Source organism: Schistocerca nitens, chromosome 12 (assembly GCF_023898315.1).
Source record: "Schistocerca nitens isolate TAMUIC-IGC-003100 chromosome 12, iqSchNite1.1, whole genome shotgun sequence".
NCBI classification, from domain to species: Eukaryota; Metazoa; Arthropoda; class Insecta; order Orthoptera; family Acrididae; genus Schistocerca; species Schistocerca nitens.
This window is the reverse complement of record NC_064625.1, coordinates 149731696-149755510: the sequence shown is the minus strand read 5'-3', so window position 1 is coordinate 149755510 and position 23815 is coordinate 149731696. Positions and strand designations below refer to the sequence as shown.

At 41.5% G+C, this 23815-nt stretch overlaps 1 protein-coding gene across 1 annotated transcript in view; it reads right to left on the bottom strand.

Annotated features, from left to right (window-relative positions):
* LOC126214975 (protein phosphatase inhibitor 2-like) overlaps positions 1-19351 on the bottom strand; it is a 44105-nt gene extending 24754 nt beyond the window's left edge. The window contains exons 1-2 of the mRNA XM_049941608.1: positions 19198-19351; positions 5620-5804 (exon numbers count right to left, since the gene is read on the bottom strand). Coding sequence (XP_049797565.1) covers positions 5620-5804; positions 19198-19351 — 339 coding nt within the window. The remainder of the gene's footprint in view (positions 1-5619; positions 5805-19197) is intronic.
* Between the last annotated feature and the right edge of the window lie 4464 nt (positions 19352-23815).

Sequence of the window (23815 nt, the reverse complement as noted above, 5' to 3'; positions counted from 1 at the left end):
AGAGCGTGTTTCCATCCCCCTCTACGCCCTGACACTCTTGGAAGTCCGCGACATTGCATTGCTGATGCTGTGAATTTGATAACGAGAGACCAATTGTTTCGTGTGTGACGGGAAATGAGCCATCGTTTTAATATTTGTCGTGTAACACATGGTGCTCTCATTGAATTCATAAAAATTTCAAACTTTCTCTTTCGTTGGAATTATCTTTCTATGTTTTATAGCTTGGTATCAATAAGTGTTTGAAATCTGTTCTGGGTCATTCCATGTCAAATCAACCAATTGCACTACACGATTTGAACCATGACCTCTCAGATTTGGATGAATTTGTTTTTTTCAGGAAATGTACTTCTGACACTAGTTAAGATTTGAAGTTTCAAATATTTCTGACCTTTGGTTTTTGAGTTTTAAGGGTTTAAAAATAAAAATAACGTCTCTTTTAAATCAGTTGATGATTGTTTTGAAATGTTGTAGCTCAAAAACTATACAACCTAGAGAGCTGAAACTTGCGCCATTGTTTTCCTCTAATAATTCCCTTCAATTTGATATGTAACATGACTATGCTACCTAAATCCGAAAATGTTAACCAATTCCAAAAAACATTTTTTGAAATTTCTTTAACTACGTACCCTCGGATTTTTTTATAAAAATTGTATGTGTTGTCCAGTCTGATTGACTACATGCATGCAAAATTTCAAGATGGGATCTCAATGGGTTCTTGTATAAAATAATATTTTACTACCGCAATACACACTCGTGAGGTGAAAAGCAGACTATTTCTAGGCTATGAATACTAAGGTAGGCCTATGTTATTCTAACAAACTTAAATTATTATGTTAGCCTTTTTATGCAACATTACCCTCTTATTGTTTGTTAAACCATTAAATGATATAGTGTTGTTTTATTTAATGTTCATGATTCTTTTAACTATGCATCAGAAGGAAGTGAACACATTTTAATTGGTAATATACGTGCTACAAGTTATAATTTTGAATAAAGCCATTCACCTTCATCCTTAGTTGGTTTTCCAGTGTTATTTTTAATCATTTACAACAAGTTCCTTATATTAGAAATTGGCATATAAGTAATTTCACTTGGGAAAAACATTAACTTGTTGATATTTGCATGGATGGAACTGTATTTCTAATTCTAATTGTTATTTACAAAGTTAATACACATGGTATTTATACAACTTAGTTTTTAGTGATGGTAGGTGTAACATAATTTTAACGTGCTTCTTTTATGATCTTTTAAGATATTTTTCCAAAGCAAGAGAAGACAACTTCATTTCTTTAGCACTGGATTCGATGTTTGTAAAAGAGTATTTTCTGGGACATCTACTATATCTCTTGGTTGTGGATAGTAAAAAGACTGGGCTGGACCCTTTGGGTGTAAAAAATTTATTCGGTACATGTCACTGTATTTTTCTTCAATACATCCTAGCCACTAAGAGTCATCATATGCTATTTTCACAAAACCAGCAGCAATATTTTCCATATGTGACGGTGTTATTTGGTTCAGTGTTGTCACATATTCAAGAGACCCATCCAGACTAAAATGATAAGGCTTGACAGTAATTTGACTCTCTGTGCAGGGTTCATATAAGTGAAACTTTTGTGTTCCCACAATCGCTTTTGATTCGCTAAACCGAGGAAGTAAGTATTCTTTGGTCAGTTCATAGTCCTCTGTTGTGCAATATTAAAAGTCAAACCCCTGATGAAGATGACGGAGGTAGTCATCGAAAGCTTGGAATTTTATCCAAATTTGATGCGGCAAGTAAACCGATAACTTTTTATGCACAAATTAAAGAAGTTTTTCTTATTTTATATTGTGCAACGCTGCCATCAGAAAAGTAAGTAATCTTTTTAAGTGCAAAAGGCAAGGTTTGCTTTATGTTTTCTAGCAGTTTTTTCTGTAATACATAGAAACGACTGTATGTTTCAGGCAATCTGATATGAAGACATACTGCAGATGTTTTAGTTTTCCCTCCGATTTATAATATATGATGAAAAGATGAAGTGTAGCTTGGGTGGTAGTCGAGTGAAATGATTGTATTTCATCTTATACTACGAAAGAGCAGTTTTCTGCAAAATCACAGTCGACTACTACATGGTCTTCAGTTAAATTGTCCTTGATTTCGCTGTAGTATTCTTTCTGCTGACTAGCTATAAATGAATGAGTTTTTATCTTCATTAGAGTCTCCAAAAACTGATCCATAAAGTCATCAGTACTTTTTACTACAGTTTCCATCAAACACCTATCTACAGTTACCCACTTTTTGAAGTTAACTTGCATTCAATAGATCTTTAAGTCTAGAGGTGCCAGGACATTCTTTACAAATATCCATAAAACATTGTTGCGATGGTGGATTGCACATCATCTTCACTAGGCAGGAATAATAATATTTCAAAGCAGTTTTATCTCCATCCAAAACAAAATTTTGCATCTTAGCACCATTCATCATTAGCTTAATGTTTTGGTGTAAGGTACACACACACAAACAGCATGTGTGCCACTTCTTCCAGCCAGGATACAGTTCCTTGGTCTTAATTCGCAAAACTTGTAAAACCCAATTTTGTTTACAGGTATCTTTTCCTTAGACAATTGGTATATTTCTTGCAAATTTGCCAACACTAGCCTCTTCTGAACCTGGATCTTTCCATCTTTATTTCTTATGGTCACACAATCTTTTTCCCTGGCATCATTCTACTAACGTCGTCAGAATTGTAGAAGTCTTTTACACAGTCAACAATATTCTCATTTAGAGTTCTTCCAGGTTTAGGATTAGGATTTGACAAAATTCCTTTTTCTTTTACTGGCAGTTTTACTGCGTGAGCCATGTAGTTTGTCACTCTAAATTCGTCTTCTATTTTATGACAGCTCCAACTCATAGGTTAGACAGACAAAGTCATCATGTTTTCACTTCTTTTTGTTGTTTGAGCACAGGTTTCTTTTAACTGTTGAATAATCTCCGATTCATCTTCGGAATGTTCAGTAATAACTTCTTCAGGGCTCGATTCTGGTCGTAAGTTGTTTTCTAAGCTAGACTTTTATTTTATCAAGTTTTTTCTTTGTATAGGTAGGCACAGCAAACTTTTTCTTCTTTAGTGGTGAACCACCAATGAATTCCAGTTACTTGTTCAAATAGTCTATGGAAGACTGAGGATCAATAAAAGAATTGTTTACATTTTTGCTACTGCAAGGTAAAACTACTTGGTTTTTTGTGTTTGTCACTAACCTTTTTCCTACATACATCACATACTTTCATGCCACTAATGATTCCTAAGTCTAGAGACCACATCCTGTCAGTTACATTTCTTGGTGATTGTACACGCACTTTCTTATGTTGTTCTACTTTAAAAGGGATACAACATTTAGCAGCAATAATCGCCCAATTCTTCTGAGATGCCATTTCTGTAAGGTAACAAATTCTACTATCAAAAAGTAAATATATATACACAACTTAAATATCAACATTTCTATTATTTGGTACATTCTAGAAAAAATAAATATAGTAAATAATCGTATTTTATGATGTTTGATATATTAACACATACATGGCACAGCATACACTAATAAGACTACACCGCTCTATACTAGATCACTTGGACAACTTAACACTAAAACACAGTACAATACAGAGCACTCATAAGTTTTTTTGCTATGATTATTTCATACACATTTTAATGTAAGGTTGAAGCCCCACATATGGCCACATTAATGACAAGTTATTAGGTTTTATCATGTAACTTGTAGGGAAAGAAAATATAATACTTAATCTTACCTCTCAATAAATTAAGTTTCTTCTGATGCTTTGTACAACACGTAGACTACAAAAAAAGTGTGTTGCTTAAAGAAAAACACTACAGAACTTCTGCAACACAGATCTTTTCATTAATGGTGACTTCAAACAAGAAAAAACAAAGAAGTGTTTCTATACACAATTGAATAGCATTGAATAGCACACTTCACATTGCTTATTATAATCTATGGTAGAACTGGCTGGTATTCCAAAGGAGCTTAAAATTCCACCTGTTACATCAAGGTGGCCATAAGTGCGGTAGTGGCCAAAACTAGAGCCTTGACCCTATATGAAAATCTCAAGTTTTCTTATAATAAAAAGTGAATGTCATATAAAATCGTAAGATTCTTAAGTTATTATATTTTATATATTTTATTCTCGCATTAAAATATCATTTAATGAATTAACAAACAATAAGACGGTAATGTTGCGTAAAAAGGCTAACATAATAATTTGTTAGAATAACATAGGCTTACCTTAGTATTCATAGCCTAGAAACAGTCTGCTTTTCACCTCACTAGTGTGTATTGCGGTAGTAAAACATTATTTTATACAAGAACCCATTGAGATCCCATCTTGAAATTTTGCATGCATGTAGTCAATTAGACTGGACAGCACATGCATTTTTTATAAAAAATCTCAGGGTACGTATTTTGGAAATTTCAAAAAATGTTATTTTTTGATTAGTTCAAAATTTTCAGATTTAGGTAGCATAGTCATGTTACACATCAAACTGAAGAGAATTTTTAGAGGAAAACAATGGTGCAAGTGTGAGCTCTCTAGGTTGTATAGTTTTTGAGCTACAGCATTTTAAAACAATCATCGATTGATCAAAAACAGAGGCTTTTTTGATTTTTAAACCCTTAAAACTCAAAAACCAAATGTCAGAAAAATTTGAAATTTCAAATCTAAACTAGTGTTAGTGGGTACATTACCTGAAAAGAAAATTCATCCAAATCTGAGATATCAAGCTTCAGACTGTTACTTGATTTCAGATGGAATGACCCTTCCTTCTTTTTGAATAGCCCTGTATTGTTGCGCAGTATGCAGTCCATACCAGATAGGATTGACGGAGGACGTCTAAAAAGTTCAAATGCTTGTTTTGTATTTTCGTGAAATATGGGCGAGAGTTTCACAGATATGATATGCTAATTGCGGGTGGCAATAATTAAAACATTAGCGTTTTTCATTGTGGCGCGATGTCTTCACGAAATTTCAATCACCAGCTTTCTCTTCTTAATGTGAAAATATTTTATTGATGCCGATCTACATAGTGAGATACGATCATCGCAATAAAACAAGAGATGTCGGGAGCTCGCACAGAAAGTTTTAAGTGTTCATTTTCCCCACGTGCTTTTCGACAGTTCAGTGGTAGATAAGTAGTTTGAAGGTGGTTCCATGAACCGTTTGCCAGGCATTAAAGTCTAAATTAAAGGTCAGTAGTGCACATGTAGATGTAAATTACATAACTGCCGCCAGTGTAGTTAACTATTTCAGTCTGGAGAAGGTGCATTCCTACAGGCCTACAAGAGTCAAAGAGCACATTGCTTCCTCCTCTATATATCTCGCGCAAAGAAATTAAGATAAAATTAGAGGGATTTGAACTCATACGAAGGCCTAGTAACAGTCTTCCATCTAACACAACTGCTGACAGGAGCAGCACAGAGGGTAAGTGACAGTGTTACATGAAATACCCTATTCCTCCACACATCGTTAAGTGGAGTATGGATGTAGTTGTGAGTGTAGACTAGACGGAGTCACTTTATGAGGACCTCCCCACATGTTGTTCAAGCGGCTTTACAAGATATCTCGAGACTAACCTCGGTGGTGGCGGAGGTCCCCTCGCCGAGCTCCCAGTTGAAGGGCGTCTTCGGCTCGTCTATGGCGTCGTGGCCGTACTCCTTGTCGGCCGGGTGCAGCGTCGCGATGATGTTCATCTCGTCGAACCGGGCGCTTTTCTTGCGCTCCCTTTCCTTCTTTTTCTTCTTCTTTTTCTTTTCCTTTTCTGGTAAATGAAGAAGTAGTGGAGAGTTACACGAGGAAACTGAGGAAGCAGTCAAATCAGGTGAAAGGCGATGAGTATACCAGGTGATCAAAAAGTCAGTATATATTTGAAAACTTAATAAACCACGGAATAATGTAGATAGAGAGGTCAGAATTGACACATATGTTTGGAATGACATGTGGTTTTATTAGAACAAAAAAAAAGTTCACAAAACGTCCGACAGATGGCGCTGGACAGCATAACGTCAGTGACTGCGCATGACAATCGTGTATAAAAGAAGCTGTAATGAGAGAGAGAATCAGATGCGCCAGCAGTCGCAGCATGTTGACGTTACCTGAAAAGGCGCTTTTAGTGAAGCTGTATTATCCGAATGGGGAATGTGCTAGTTCAACGTTACGATCCTATCGCCATAGGAAGGGGATTCGAACGGGTAAAGGTCCGTTGACAAATGCAGCTGTGGCGAGAATGATTTCGGAGTTCGAAGCCACGGGTTGTTTAGACGATAGACCACGTAGTGGCCTACCGAGCACAAGGCGTAATGCTGCTGAGACAGTTCAGGAAGAAATGGAGACTGTAGCGGGTTCGTCTATGTACGGGGAAGTCAGCGCTCGTGCAGTCGCACGTCGCACCGGCATTCCATACACTTGGTTGGTAGGCGTAAACCTCCGATGCTATCCGTACAAAATCCATCGGCATCACAAACTGTTACCTGGCGATTTAGTGAAGCGGAGGGCATTTGCGGTGTGGGCGTTTCAAAACATGGCGGAAGATGACGATTGGTTGAGTAACGTGTTGTGGACCGACGAAGCTCATTTCACGCTCCGGGGGTCTGTCAAGGCCCACAACTGCAGAATTTGGGCTACCGAAAATCCTAGAACTGTCGTGGAAACTCCATTGCACGACGAGAAAGTCACGGTATGGGTTGGATTTGCCACGTCTACCGTTATCGGGCCTTTTTTCTTCGAGGAAATACGTGATTCTGGTTTTGGAACTGCTATGAGAGGTATGTCGATATGTTACAGAATCGCATCGTCCCCAGCCTGGCTGATAAACACCTGCTGGAACGCACGATGTTTATGCGGGATGGCGCTCGACCCCATATTGCTACACGCGTGAAAGATCTCTTGCGCGCGTCGTTTGTTGATGATCGTGTGCTCAGCCGCCACTTTCGTCATGCTTGGCCTCCCAGGTCCCCAGACCTCAGTCCGTGCGATTATTGGCTTTGGGGTTACCTGAAGTCGCAAGTGTATCGTGATCGACCGACATCTCTAGGGATGCTGAAAGACAAAATCCGACGCCAATGCCTCACCATAACTCCGGACATTCTTTACAGTGCTGTTCACAACATTAGTCCTCGACTACAGCTATTGTTGAGGAATGATGGTGGACATATTGAGCATTTCCTGTAAAGAACATCTTCTTTGCTTTGTCTTATTTTGTTATGCTAATTGTTGCTGTTCTGATCAGATAAAGCGCCATCTGTCTGACATTTTTTGAACTTTTGTATTTTTTTGGTTCTAATAAAACCCCATGTCATTGCAAGCATGTGTGTCAATTTGTACCTCTCTATCTACATTATTCCGTGATTTATTCAGTTTTCAAATTTATACTGACTTTTTGATCACCCGGTACGATATCTAAGCTGGTTTAGACACTGTATCTTAATGATGCGGACAACAGAGTGTAGTGTATTCCACACGCGTACTAGAAGACCGCAGGTGCTGACACAGCCGCCTGCTCTTTATTGGCCTGGTACGAAACCGATAGGGCAAACCAATTTATTGTACAGAATGAGATTTTCACTTTGCAGCGGAGTGTGCGCTGATATGAAACTTCCTGGCAGATTAAAACTGTGTGCCGGGCCGATACTGTAAAGTTCTGTAAAGTTTCGATGGTAGGAGACGAGGTACTGGCGGAAGTAAAGCTGTGAGGACGGGGCGTGACTCGTGCTTGGGTAGCTCAAATGGTAGAGCACTTGCCCGCGAAAGGCAAAGGTCCCGAGTTCGAGTCTCGGTCCGGCACACAGTTTTAATCTGCCACGAAGTTTCAATTTCATATAGGTGTCCAATGATAACAGATGTTACCTCGCCTAATGATACAACCAGTGTATAGTCATGCAGCACTCACTCACAATGGTACCGTACGAACTGCCCCTTACCAATCTGATTCATACTGACAGCATGTGAAGGGCACGACTAGGACTTCAACATACGTAAATCGGATGACTCAACTCTCAACCGTTTCCGAAAAGTCCGAGTTTGAAAATTTGAGGCGTCCTTGCATGCTTTGTATCGTCGCTAGCATCCAAGAAGTCTGCAGTTGAGTGAATAAGTCGTTAGTTTTGTAAGCGTGAGGACTCTGGATCATGAAGTTCAGATCCCATCAATACTCCATAGCTGTTCGATATAACACCTGGAAATACGTCACAAAGTCGACCTCGAAGTTTTTCGAGCTCCTTGAATTCCATAACCCAAGGTCACTGTTAGGAAGGGCCCCCTAGGTTTTTGACAGAATGTCGCCTATTAGTATGTGGACCACGTTCGATCCTCAGATGATGCACCATTTTAAACAAAGTTACATGTTCTACGAGTATGTTTCAAGTGAAAAATACTTATCGATGAAAAAATACAGATATCGATAGCTCTCGACATCAGTAATCGCTGGTTCGAGCCCCCTTTCGTTCCATATCTTTTTTTATTCTTTTTCCAATCATTTAAACGTTAAAAAATGGGTCAAATGGCTCTGAGCACTATGGGACTTAACATCTTATGTCATCAGTCCCCTAGGACTGAGAACTACTTAAACCTAACTAACCTAAGGACATCACACGCATCCATGCCCGAGGCAGGATTCGAACCTGCGACCGTAGCAGTCGCGCGGTTACGGACTGAGCGCCTAGAACCGTGAGACCACCGCGGCCGGCTTAAACGTTAAATTCATCAAATGTATGCACGTCTTCTTATTTGTAATTACGTATCATACACAAAAATGCAGTTTTCATTGGGAAACTGATACCTCAGCAATCTGGATTTCGTCCAGGTAAAAGCTGTACTGGACAACTGCTAAAGCTCGCACAGTATATAGAAGATGGCTTTAAAGCTCGGTAGGCGACAGGAGTGGCATTTGTCGACTTGTCAGCGGCGTATGATACAGTCAGTCACCAGCTACTACCAGTCAAGGTCTACAATCTGACCAAAGATTCAGCCCTAACCAGACTCATCGCCTCTTCTGCAGAATCGCAGGTTCTTCGTCGACTTTCAAGGACAGCGCAGTCGATGGAGGCTATAGAAGGATGCCCCCCCCCCCCCCGCAAGGAAGTGTTTTTGCTCCAATTCTGTTTAATACAGGGTGTTTCAAAAATGACCGGTATATTTGAAACGGCAATAAAAACTAAACGAGCAGCGATAGAAATACACCGTTTGTTGCAATATGCTTGGGACAACAGTACATTTTCAGGCAGACAAACTTTCGAAATACAGTAGCTACAATTTTCAACAACAGATGGCGCTGCGGTCTGGGAAACTCTATAGTACGATATTTTCCACATATCCACCATGCGTAGCAATAATATGGCGTAGTCTCTGAATGAAATTACCCGAAACCTTTGACAACGTGTCTGGCGGAATGGCTTCACATGCAGATGAGATGTACTGCTTCAGCTGTTCAATTGTTTCTGGATTCTGGCGGTACACCTGGTCTTTCAAGTGTCCCCACAGAAAGAAGTCACAGGGGTTCATGTCTGGCGAATAGGGAGGCCAATCCACGCCGCCTCCTGTATGTTTCGGATAGCCCAAAGCAATCACACGATCATCGAAATATTCATCCAGGAAATTAAAGACGTCGGCCGTGCGATGTGGCCGGGCACCATCTTGCATAAACCACGAGGTGTTCACAGTGTCGTCTAAGGCAGTTTGTACCGCCACAAATTCACGAAGAATGTCCAGATAGCGTGATGCAGTAATCGTTTCGGATCTGAAAAATGGGCCAATGATTCCTTTGGAAGAAATGGCGGCCCAGACCAGTACTTTTTGAGGATGCAGGGACGATGGGACTGCAACATGGGGCTTTTCGGTTCCCCATATGCGCCAGTTCTGTTTATTGACGAAGCCGTCCAGGTAAAAATAAGCTTCGTCAGTAAACCAAATGCTGCCCACATGCATATCGCCGTCATCAATCCTGTGCACTATATCGTTAGCGAATGTCTCTCGTGCAGCAATGGTAGCGGCGCTGAGGGGTTGCCGCGTTTGAATTTTGTATGGATAGAGGTGTAAACTCTGGCGCATGAGACGATACGTGGACGTTGGCGTCATTTGGACCGCAGCTGCAACACGGCGAACGGAAACCCGAGGCCGCTGTTGGATCACCTGCTGCACTAGCTGCGCGTTGCCCTCTGTGGTTGCCGTACGCGGTCGCCCTACCTTTCCAGCACGTTCATCCGTCACGTTCCCAGTCCGTTGAAATTTTTCAAACAGATCCTTTATTGTATCGCTTTTTGGTCCTTTGGTTACATTAAACCTCCGTTGAAAACTTCGTCTTGTTGCAACAACACTGTGTTCTAGGCGGTGGAATTCCAACACCAGAAAAATCCTCTGTTCTAAGGAATAAACCATGTTGTCTACAGCACACTTGCACGTTGTGAACAGCACACGCGTACAGCAGAAAGACGACGTACAGAATGGCGCACCCACAGACTGCGTTGTCTTCTATATCTTTCACATCACTTGCAGCGCCATCTGTTGTTGAAAATTGTAACTACTGTAATTTCGAAAGTTTGTCCGCCTGAAAATGTACTGTTGTCCCAAGCATATTGCAACAAAACGGTGTATTTCTATCGCTGCTCGTTTAGTTTTTATTGCCGTTTCAAATATACCGGTCATTTTTGAAACACCCTGTATATACATGAACGACCAACCTACAGCCCCGAACATCAGGAGCTTCTTATATGCTGACGACCTCGCTCTGCACCCAGAGCACAGATTTTGAGTCAGTGGAGAACAACCCACGAATGACCTTGAAGATCTATCCAGATACTACAACAGAAACCAGATTAAACCAAACCCTTCAAAAGACCCAAGTGTGTGCTTTTTATTTGAGAAACAAGGAAGCCACTCGTAAGCTGAAAATAGTATGATCTGGGGTCGAACTGGAATACTAAGAGACTTCAAAAACCAATGCATGAAATGCATGTCGAAAGTTTCCACCAGGAACGAACTCCTACGGAAACTGGCCGGATGACAGTGGGGTAGTCAACCTGAAACAATCCGAACATTTGCACTGGCACTATGCTATTCTGCGGCAGAGTATGCCCGTCCTGTTTGGTATAATTAAACTCACGCCGAACAGGTGGATGTAGGTCTCAACGAAACCTGCAGAATTGTAACAGGTTGCTTGAAATCCATTGCAGTCGAATGGCTTTACCATCTCGCAGGAATACCGTCACCACCTGTTCGAAGAGAGAGAGCTGCGAACACGCTGTGGCCTAGCGGTTCTAGGTGCATCCGCAACGACTGAAGGAAGAGTTTCCTTAGGTCATCAAAGGAACTTAGAACCACTGCTGGAAAAGCTAATTTACAACTATGGAGGGCTGAGACATATCATCCCCCTGGTTGGAAAAGAGTTGTTGGAGGTTTACCTCCAGGCTATGACCGGCAATTGACAACTTTGAAGTCCCTGAATACATTGAGATCCGGAGTTGAAAGATCAAAAGTTAACCTGGCATAATGGGCTTACACTGATACAAATGATATTCGGCGTGACTGTGGAGAAGAACAGACAGTCCGGCACATGTTTTGGTGTCGATTGTGTCCAGTCTCCTATACAGAAGACTACCTTCAACAAGCAACAGAAAATGCACTGGAAGTGGCCAGGTATTGGTCAAAAGTAATTTAATCATAACTGTGTAAAATGTATCTACATGTACCTGTATGTTTCTGACACGAGAATAATAATAATAATTGGGAATATAAATTCTTAGTTGCTGATATTTTACCTTGGATTTTTAATAAATACCGTTCGAATAAAAAAAACATTACAAATTAAATTTTTTGCGCCTGTTTGTGTTTTACAACTACTAGAAATGGCTGTAGATTGACTTATTTAAAAATATTCAGTGGAAAGAAATCGAAAGCATGCGGTCGACAGTGTATCCAAGCATTATGCTACAGGTCCACACAGTCCACCGAACAGTCGACCTTGAGTTAGGGAATTAAGGGCGTTCAGGAAACTTCCAAGTCGAATTGCCAGAGAATTTTTGATAGTAAAAAATACAAAAATTGGATTGCCGCGTGGTGTCCTTGTGAGTCACACTCAAGATGGACGTCCTTTACTCCCCACCACATCTCGCACTGCCCTTGACGTAGCTAACCACCACTCTTACGGAACTCAACCTCACTTAGAAGAGTGCCGAGCTGCCTAGTACTCAGGTGCAACGTTCTAACATTTGGTTCAAAAAATCGATTTATTAAGAAAATTCCATTTTTTGATCCATAAAAGTGTTTAGAATCCACCCCTGTAACGGTTTTTATTAATACGGAACGGAAATGTTTGTTATTCGCGATTGAACCAAAAAATGCACCGGCCTGAAATCGGCCTTTTTCACGCAAAAGTTTTTTTTTTTTTCTTTCGGAGTTCCCCACAGTCGTTTAATGAACAAAGTAAGAGCATATGGACTATCAGACCAATTGTGTGATTGGATTGAGGAGTTCCTAGATAAAAGAACGCAGCATGTCATTCTCAATGGAGAGAAGTCTTCCGAAGTAAGAGTGATTTCAAGTGTGCCGCAGGGGAGTCTCACAGGACCGTTGCTATTCACAATATACATAAACGATCTTGTGGATGACATCGGAAGTTCACTGAGGCTTTTTGCAGATGATCCTGTGGTGTATCGAGAGGTTGTAACAATGGAAAATTGTACTGAAATGCAGTAGGATCTGCAGCGAATAGACGCATGGTGCAGGGAGTGGCAATTGAATCTCAATGTAGACAAGTGTAATGTGCTGCGAATACGTAGAAAGATAGTTCCCTTATCATTTAACTACAAAATAGCAGGTCAAAAACTGGAAGCAGTTAATTCCATAAATTATCTGGGAGTACGCATTAGGAGTGATTTAAAATGGAATGATCATATAAAGTTGATCGTCGGTAAAGCAGATGCCAGACAGATTCATTGGAAGAATCCTAAGGAAATGCAATCCGAAAACAAGGGAAGTAGGTTACAGTACGCTTGTTCGCCCACTGCTTGAATATTGCTCACCAGTGTGGGATCCGTACCAGATAGGGTTGATAGAAGAGATAGAGAAGAGCCAACGGAGAGCAGCGCGCTTCATTACAGGATCATTTAGTAACCGAGAAAGCTTTACGGAGATGATAGATGAACTCCAGTGGAAGACTCTGCAGGAGGGACACTCAGTAGCTCGGTACGGGATTTTGTAGAAGTTTCGAGAACATACCTTCACCGATGTGTCAAGCAGTATATTGCTCCCTCCTACGTATATCTCGCTAAGAGACCATGAGGATAAAATCAGAGAGATTAGAGCCCACACAGGGGCATACCGACAATCTTTCTTTGCACGAACAATAAGAGACTGGAATGGAAGGGAAGGGAGAACCAATAGAGGTACTCAAGGTACCCTCCGCCACACACCGTCAGGTGGCTTACGGAGTCTGGATGTAGATGTAGATGTAGATGTAATGTTGAGCCTTTGTCGTCTCCTATCAAAATAATTTAGGAACTCAAATGCAGACATCTGCATTACTAAACGGCGAAAACGGTCTTGTTACCCAGTCGCAGTTTCAGGTTGCCTATCTAACAGATTTCAAGGGCAAAAAAAAAAAAAAAAAAAAAAAAAAAAAATTCAGTATTTCATATAATTATTGAGAATTTAAAAATTTAGAACGCTGTCCTTAATCTAGTCATTAAGAGGTATAATCTCACGTTATATATTTAACAGCAGAAGTCAAGTATGAATGTCATAAACTGTGTATATATCTCGAGGCAGAGAAACTCATGGCGCGAAAATTACCCCAGAGTGTGTTCATCCAATATTTGAGAATAAACGTAATTTCAAACCTTTATGAAACTTCCAGAATGAGATTTTCACTCTGCAGCGGAGTGTGCGCTGATATGAAACTTCCTGGCAGTTTAAAACTGTGGTTCCGACCGAGACTCAAACTCGGGACCTTTGCCTTTCGCGGTCAAGTGCTCTACCATCTGAACTACCCAAGCACGACTGACGCCCCGTCCTCACAGCTTTACATCCGCCAGCACCTCGTCTCCTACCTTCCAAACTTTACAGAAGCTCTCCTGCGAACTTGCAGAACTAGCACTCCTGAAAGAAATGATATTGCGGAGACATCCTCATTGATTTGTTCGCAACTTTCGTGTGATACTACTTTCCTGTAGACTACAGCATCATCGGCAAACAGTCGAAGGCCGCTGTCAGTACCATCAACCAGATCGTTTATGTAAATCGTAAAAAGCAGCGGACCTAGTACGCTGCCCTGGGGCACACTTGAAGTTACTCTCGTTTCTGTTGAAGTGTTCCCATTCAGGACGACATACTGCTCTCTGTCTGTTAGAAAACTTTCTATCTAACTGCATATGTCACCGGATAGACCGTAATCGCGCACTTTTTGGAGAAAGCGACAGTGCGTAACTTAATCGAACGCCTTTCGAAAGGCGAGGAATATGGCATGAACCTGGGAGCCGGTATCTAGAACCTGTTGTATATCATGCACAAAGAGGATGCAAGATCCCCTCGCTTCTAAACTGATACTGTTATTACTCAGCTTAGCCGCGAGTCGGTAGAGGGTGGTACATGTGACGTACAGTATAACTGGTCAGCATTTCCACCCGAAATTTGCGAGTGTAAGTCGGACCTTCCTTGATCCGCCTCGGTGGGTCGTGTCGTCGGATTTCCTCCTACCGGTGCGCGGTGCAGCTCTCGTAAATGTCGTCCCGTGCAGATTCTTCATTGGGGCATTGGATGTCTCTGTCGGTGCAACCTAATTATCTGAAATTGCTGTCGGTCAACTTTGTGGTATCTATTTATTCGAAATTAACGTTCAGAATGCCGTAATATCACTTTTATCCCTATTATATCAATAATGAAACACTCATGTCACAAACTACTCGTAACGGAGTTTTGCGCGCAGTCCGTATCTCTTACTAGTTTCGTCATAGTTCGTGGATTTCCGATCAAGTTCGTATTTACTAAGATATGCATTTGTTAATGAACGGATGTGAATTTTAACGAGGCAAAATTATGATGGACCTTGCCGTTGGTGGGGAGACTTGCGTGCCTCAGCGATACAGATAGCCGTACCGTAGGTACAACCACAACGGAGGGGTATCTGTTGAGAGGCCAGACAAACGTGTGGTTCCTGAAGAGGGGCAGCAGCCTTTTCAGTAGTTGCAAGGGCAACAGTCTGGATGATTGACTGATCTGGCCTTGTAACAATAACCAAAACGGCCTTGCTGTGCTGATACTGCGAACGGCTGAAAGCAAGGGGAAACTACAACCGTAATTTTTCCCGAGGGCATACAGCTTTACTGTATGATTAAATGATGATGGCGTCCTCTTGGGTAAAATATTCCAGAGGTAAAATCGTCCCCCATTCGGATCTCTGGGCGGGGACTACTCAAGAGGATGTCGTTATCAGGAGAAAGAAAACTGGCGTTCTACGGATCGGAGCGTGGAATTTCAGATCCCTTAATCGGGCAAGTAGGTTAGAAAATTTAAAAAGGGAAATGGATAGGTTGAAGTTAGATATAGTGGGAATTAGTGAAGTTCGGTGGCAGGAGGAACAAGACTTCTGGTCAGGTGACTACAGGGTTATAAACACAAAATCAAATAGTGGTAATGCAGGAGTAGGTTTAATAATGAATAGGAAAATAGGAATGCGGGTAAGCTACTACAAACAGCATAGTGAACGCATTATTGTGGCCAAGATAGATACGAAGCCCACACCTACTACAGTAGTACAAGGTTATATGCCAACTAGCTCTGCAGATGACGAAGAAATTGAAGAAATGTATGATGAAATAAAAGAAATTATTCAGATTGTGAAGGGAGACGAAAATTTAATAGTCATGGGTGACTGGAATTCGGTAGTAGGAAAAGGGAGAGAAGGAAACGTAGTAGGTGAATATAGATTGGGGCTAAGAAATGAAAGAGGAAGCCGCCTGGTAGAATTTTGCACAGAGCACAACATAATCATAACTAACACTTGGTTTAAGAATCATGAAAGAAGGTTGTATACATGGAAGAACCCTGGAGATACTAAAAGGTATCAGATAGATTATATAATGGTAAGACAGAGATTTAGGAACCAGGTTTTAAATTGTAAGACATTTCCAGGGGCAGATGTGGACTCTGACCACAATCTATTGGTTATGACCTGTAGATTAAAACTGAAGAAACTGCAAAAAGGTGGGAATTTAAGGAGATGGCACCTGGATAAACTGAAAGAACCAGAGGTTGTACTGAGTTTCAGGGAGAGCATAATGGAACAATTGACAGGAATAGGGGAAAGAAATACAAAGTAGCGAAGGCAGCAGAGGATCAAGTAGGTAAAAAGACGAGGGCTAGTAGAAATCCTTGGGTAACAGAAGAAATATTGAATTTAATTGATGAAAGGAGAAAATACAAAAATGCAGTAAATGAAGCAGGCAAAAAGGAATACAAACGTCTCAAAAATGAGATCGACAGGAAGTGCAAAATGGCTAAGCAGGGATGGCTAGAGGACAAATGTAAGGATGTAGAGGCCTATCTCACTAGGGGTAAGATAGATACTGCCTACAGGAAAATTAAAGAGACCTTTGGAGATAAGAGAACGACTTGTATGAATATCAAGAGCTCAGATGGAAACCCAGTTCTAAGCAAAGAAGGGAAAGCAGAAAGGTGGAAGGAGTATATAGAGGGTCTATACAAGGGCGATGTACTTGAGGACAATATTATGGAAATGGAAGAGGATGTAGATGAAGATGAAATGGGAGATATGATACTGCGTGATGAGTTTGACAGAGCACTGAAAGACCTGAGTCAAAACAAGGCCCCGGGAGTAGACAACATTCCATTGGAACTACTGACGGCCTTGGGAGAGCCAGTCCTGACAAAACTCTACCATCTGATGAGCAAGATGTATGAAACAGGCGAAATACCCTCAGACTTCAAGAAGAATATAATAATTCCAATCCCAAAGAAAGCAGGTGTTGACAGATGTGAAAAGTACCGAACTATCAGTTTAATAAGTCAAGCTGCAAAATACTAACACGAATTCTTTACAGACGAATGGAAAAACTAGTAGAAGCCAACCTCGGGGAAGATCAGTTTGGATTCCGTAGAAATACTGGAACACGTGAGGCAATACTGACCTTACGACTTATCTTAGAAGAAAGATTAAGGAAAGGCAAACCTACGTTTCTAGCATTTGTAGACTTAGAGAAAGCTTTTGACAATGTTAACTGGAATACTCTCTTTCAAATTCTAAATTTGGCAGGGGTAAAATACAGGGAGCGAAAGGCTATTTACAATTTGTACAGAAACCAGATGGCAGTTATAAGAGTCGAGGGGCATGAAAGGGAAGCAGTGGTTGGGATGGGAGTGAGACAGGGTTGTAGCCTCTCCCCGATGTTGTTCAATCTGTATATTGAGCAAGCAGTAAAGGAAACAAAAGAAAAATTCGGAGTGGGTATTAAAATTCATGGAGAAGAAATAAAAACTTTGAGGTTCGCCGATGACATTGTAATTCTGTCAGAGAGAGCAAAGGACTTGGAAGAGCAGTTGAATGGAATGGACAGTGTCTTGAAAGGAGGATATAAGATGAACATCAACAAAAGCAAAACAAGGATAATGGAATGTAGTCTAATTAAGTCGGGTGATGCTGAGGGAATTAGATTAGGAAATGAGGCACTTAAAGTAGTAAAGGAGTTTTGCTATTTGGGGAGCAAAATAACTGATGATGGTCGAAGTAGAGAGGATATAAAAGGTAGACTGGCAATGGCAAGGAAATCGTTTCTGAAGAAGAGACATTTGTTAACATCCAGTATTGATTTAAGTGTCAGGAAGTCATTTCTGAAAGTATTCATATGGAGTGTAGCCATGTATGGAAGTGAAACATGGACGATAACTAGTTTGGACAAGAAGAGAATAGAAGCTTTCGAAATGTGGTGCTACAGAAGAATGCTGAAGATTAGATGGGTAGATCACATAACTAATGAGGAAGTATTTAATAGGATTGGGGAGAAGAGAAGTTTGTGGCACAACTTGACCAGAAGAAGGGATCGGTTGGTAGGACATGTTCTGAGGCATCAAGGGATCACCAATTTAGTATTGGAGGGCAGCGTGGAGGGTAAAAATCGTAGAGGGAGACCAAGAGATGAATATACTAAGCAGATTCAGAAAGATTTAAGTTGCAGTAGGTACTGGGAGATGAAAAAGCTTGCACAGGATAGAGTGGCATGGAGAGCTGCATCAGGCCAGTCTCGGGACTGAGGACCACAACAACAACAACAGTTTTAAACATCCAGAGGCCCCTTCTAGTATTGATGATGTCATGAATGGCTTTGATTATCAAATATAAATAAACAAACTCGGTGACTTCGGCGCCAAGATGGCGGTACTTCCCGTCATGTATATTTCCGAGGCTGACGCTTGTTGCTACGGTCCAGCGCCGAGCCCCACCCCACTACGCACGACATGTGGTCGCTTCGTCACCTAGCCAGCCAGCCAGCCAGCGTGGGAAATGCTCTCCGACTCACAACCGGCTACGGACTACAGCACTTCCTAACTATCGTGAATACATCAATAAGAGACAATAATTTATTAAAACTGGTAAAAATGTCTTCCTCGCGTAAGAGTCACCTTACAAGGGCCAGGTGGGTCTCGCATGACCGCTGTTTCCCAAAGCCGTGCTGGATTCTGCAGATGAGCTTCTCAGACTCTAGAAAGGTCATTATGGCTGAACACAAAGTATGTTCCATGATCCTACATCATTATCGTAGTAGAGGAGAAGTCATAAAGAAGATCTGTGGGGCAGTGGTTTGTGGACAATTCCGAAATGGATTGGCCTGCCTAGAGTCTCGACCTGAACCCAATGGAAGACCTCTGGAATGAGTTAGAACCTCGGCTTTGCTCCAGACCGCAACGCCCAACACCGCTATCTTCCTACCATTCCTGCACAGACATTCGGACACCTCACTGACAGTGTCTCCAGCAAAGTCCAAGCCTCTATAAAGACGAAGAGCAGACAAACTCCATTTTAATGTCCACTTACAGGAGTCCAGATACTTTTGATCAGATAGTATACATGGACGGGAGTTACAGATTCGCAAGTCCGGTGACGGGGGCTGCGTTTTCAGACGGTGCAGGCTGATCTGACCACCGTGTCGCACCTGCCTCCGGCGGCGCCGTGGGCTGCGACGGCGCGCCGGCCTCGGTGGAGCTGGTCTTCTTGAGGATGCCCTTGGCGGGGGGCGGCGGCAGCTGGACCTGCGGCCTGTGGTGCTCCCCCTCCTCCTCCTCCTCAGAGGACGTCGACTCCTGCATGGCGGGCGCGCTCGCTCTCCTGTGGGAACGGCAACAGTGAGGCAGGCAACTGGAAAAACGGCAGCCACTACGAGAATATTTGAGGAGAAATGCACATATAAGCGTTAAGCGTTTTGTTAACACTGGAATTAATTCCGCAATATACACTACTGGCCATTAAAATTGCTACACCAAGAAGAAATGCAGATTATAAACGGGTATTCATTGGACAAATATATTATACTAGAACTGAAATGTAATTATATTTTCACGCAATTTGGGTGCATAGATCCTGAGAAATCAGTACCCAGAACAATCACTTCTGGCCTTAATACGCCTGGGCATTGAGTCAAACAGAGCTTGGATGGAGTGTACAGGTACAGCTGCCGATGCAGCTTCAACACGATACCACAGTTCATGAAGAGTAGTGACTGGAGTACTGTGACCTGCCAGTTGCTCGGCCACCATTGACCAGACGTTTTCAGTTGGTGAGAGATACGGAGAATGTGCTGGCCAAGGCAGCAATCGAACTTTTTCTGTATCCAGAAAAGCCCGCACAGGACCTGAAACATGCGGTCGTGCATTATCCTGCTGAAATTTAGGGTTTCACAGGGATCGAATGAAGGTTAGAGCCACGGGTCGTGACACTCATGAAATGTAACGTCCACTGCTCAAAGTGCCGTCAATGCGAACAAGAGGCGACCGAGACGTGTAATCAATGGCACCCCATACCATCACGCCGGGTGATACGCCAGTATGGCGTTGACGAATACACGCTTCCAATGTGCGTTCACCGCGATGTCGCCAAACACGGATGCGACCATCACGATGTTGTCAACAGAACCTGGATTCATCCGAAAAAATTACGTTTTGCCATTCGTGCACCCAGGTTCGTCGTAGAGTACACCATCGCGGGCGCTCCTGTCTGTGATGCAGCGTCAAGGGTAACCGCAGCCACCGTCTCCGAGCTGATATTCCATGCTGCTGCAAACGTCGTCGAACTGTTCGTGCAGATGGTTGTTGTCTTGCAAACGTCCCCATCTGTTGACTCACGGATCGAGACATGGCTGCACGTTCCGTTACAGCCATGCGGATAAGATGCCTGTCATCTCGACTGCTAGTGATACGAGGCCGTTGGGATCCAGCACGGCGTTCCGTATTACCCTCCTGAACCCGCCGATTCCATATTCTGGTAACAATCATGGATCTCGACCAACGCGGGCAGCAATGTCGCGATACCATAAACCGCAATCGCCGTAGGCTACAATCCGACCTTTATCAAAGTCGGAAACGCGATGGTACGTATTTCTCCTCCTTACACGAGGCATCACAACAACGTTTCACCAGGCAACGCCGGTCAACTGCTGTTTGTGTATGAGAAATCGGTTGGAAGCTTTCCTCATGTCAGCAGGTTGTAGGTGTCGCCACCGGCGCCAACCTTGTGTAAATGCTCTGAAAAGCTAATCATTTGCATATCTCAGCATCTTCTTCCTGTCTGTTAAATTTCGCGTCTGTAGCACGTCATCTTCGTGGTGTAGCAATTTTAATGGCCAGTAGTGTAGAGAAGACTGAGACTTAGGCCGGTCATCGGAAAACCATTTTCTGTCGTTACTCATCTCATCTTCAGCTAAATGGATGATCTTCACACCAACATATACAGATACACACATATTTCGCAAACCACTGTGAAGTACACAGCTGATGGTACTTGCGATTTCTGCCACATATATGGGCTTGCTGATAAGTCCTTGGCTTTATAAGGAAAAGATGCTGTTATAGGTATGAAAAAGGTTCTTTACTAAACGTATTCCCGATTGAGCTCAACATATTCCAGCTTTCTGAACCCATCTAAATACAGGGAAAAAAACTGTATGGACTGTGAAGCAACCACTCATTCACGGCTCTGATCTGCAATGAGACATTTGGGAACCCATTTAGCTGAGGGCTTTCTCAAGTCCAAAATCTCATGAATATTATGACCAACATGTCCTTGGGATATGCGCAGAGTTTCTGCAGTGTTTTTAGAAGTTATCCTCCAATCATCCAGGATCCTGGAATGAACAGCATCCACGGCTTCATGAGTTGCGACCTGAGTTGGCCTTCCAGAACTGTCTTCATCTTCAGTAAGCCAATTACTGATCATGTAGTAGAAAGGGCAGTTACCACCCAGTGTGCAAGACATGTCAACACAAATTTGTTTGGCCGTGTTCCCTTTAATAAAAAGATACTTAGTCAAAGCACGAATCCCTTTTACTGTAAACTGTGTATTTTTAGCGGCGTGTTCACTCGAACCTCCACAGAAAAATAAAGGCCAATGTTACTGTTACGCAGTAACATGTAACGTCAAGAAGATGGTTTAATGCCAAAACAACAGAATTATCTACATCAGTTTTAAGTAAGAAAAGCCAAGGACGCACCAACACCCCCTGTGCAAGCATCGTATGGCATGCAGGACGTATGATTGCTTAAACGTCTTTCTTAAATAGAAAAAAAATGTTGCCATTTGGTATTTTTTGGCGATCATTGCAAGACGTTTGACTGTGTAGATCATGTTAGACTCTTAATAAAACTTAAGTTCACTGGAGTCATACTTATGAAGTAGAATTCAAAAAGTTGTGCTGAATAATAGAAACAGTGTTAGAAGACTAGAAAAACTTAGTGACTTGGAAGAAATCACAGAGGGAGTCCCGCAGGGTTCAATTTATTTACACTCCTATGCCTCATATGTGAATTACGTTCGGCGTAACAATTAACAAGTAGAACTGACATTTTTCGTAGACGATACTAGTGTTATAATAAATAACAATTACAGAGAAAGTCCCAGAAGAGATAATCAATGTTTTCAGAAGAATTATTAAGTGGATCTCTGAAAATGGACTCGCCCTATGTTTTGGGGAAGCACACTATATTTTGTTCTGTACGACAAACAGAGTCGTACCAACAGGAGTCATGAAATAGAATGGAATGCTCCGTAATTTTCGAGTGTTTATATTGATGAAAACTTGAACTGAAAGAAACTTACAACTGAGCTTCTCAAAATATTTGGCCCATCTACTTTTTCTCTTCGTATAACAACTACTCTCGGAAACAAACGAAATCAACCTCCTGACGTATTAAATACATTTGCACTCAGTAAAGTCCTGCGGAATAATTCTCTGACAACTGATTGCAGAGAAGTGAGCAGTAAGAATAATATGTGGTCTTCGCTCGCAGTCGTAATGTAGGTACGTCAGCAAGCGTTCAAACCTTTTAACTGCACCGTCATAAAATATATATATATATATATTATATATATATATATATATATATATATATATATATATATATTCTTTAATGAAATTCGTAAGTAATCCATCGCAATTTGAGATTAACAATAATGCCCACATCTACAACACTATAGAAAAAATGACCTTTATTATTCATTATTAAAGCTGTCAGTGGCTCAGAAAGGAATTCAATACGCAACGACAAAAATATTTCGTCATTTGTCGGTTAAAATAAAATGTCTGGAAGGGTTTTCTCATTCCAGGTATGAATTCCTATTTACAAACCTGTAGCCTGAAAAGAAACTGTTTTTAAGTGTAGATGCGTTAGCAGGAATAAAAAAAAATGTCCCTCTCATTGTTAATACTAAATATGTGTTGAAAATATCAGCAACCAGTTGCTTCTTCAGAGGGTTCGAACCTTAACATCATTAGCGAGCGCTAAAAATTAGCAGGTGTATGTAGTCAGGTGGATCATACACCTGCTTATTTTTTATGTTTACTAAAAAGGGATAATTCTAATCCCCTGAAAAGGGGCACTAGGTGCCTGAAACCAGAAAAGAAATAAAATTTGTTTGAGGCAACTGGTTGCTGTTTTTTCCAACAAATGTACTTACAGTCTTGTGAAGTGACCACCAGTTCCGCTTCATTTCCATAAAATAATCGTTAAAATGCTTTATGGTACGTGCAACTAACTAACTTAAGCAGTATTCTCAGATGAGATGCACGAGTGTTTTGTAAGCAATCCCTTTTGTAGACTTAATGTAATTTGCGAGTAACGTGCCAATGAACCGAAGTCTGCCACTTGCCTTATAGACGACTGAGATTACCTGAGATCATTCCAGTTCAGATCCCTTCAGACTGTTATGCTCAGGTATTTGTAACAATTAGTCATCTGATTCAAGATGTAAGTCACGGATGCTGTTCCCATAGGCTACCACTTCTGTGCGGTTTGTTAGCTGCACAGTTTTACGTTTCCAAACATTTCGAACTATCTGTCAAGCACTTTCAAATATTATCTTGATGTGATTGGATATTTGTTTCACATAGTATTTTATTATACGTAACTGCAACATTTGCAAAAAGCGTGAGATTACTGCAGGACCATTAATATACACTCCTGCTCATAAATTAGGTATAATTGCAGAATGTCGTGCCACACAACGATGCACTACACAAAACTGGCCCTAATAGCATAGGCACATAGGGAACACACACGACG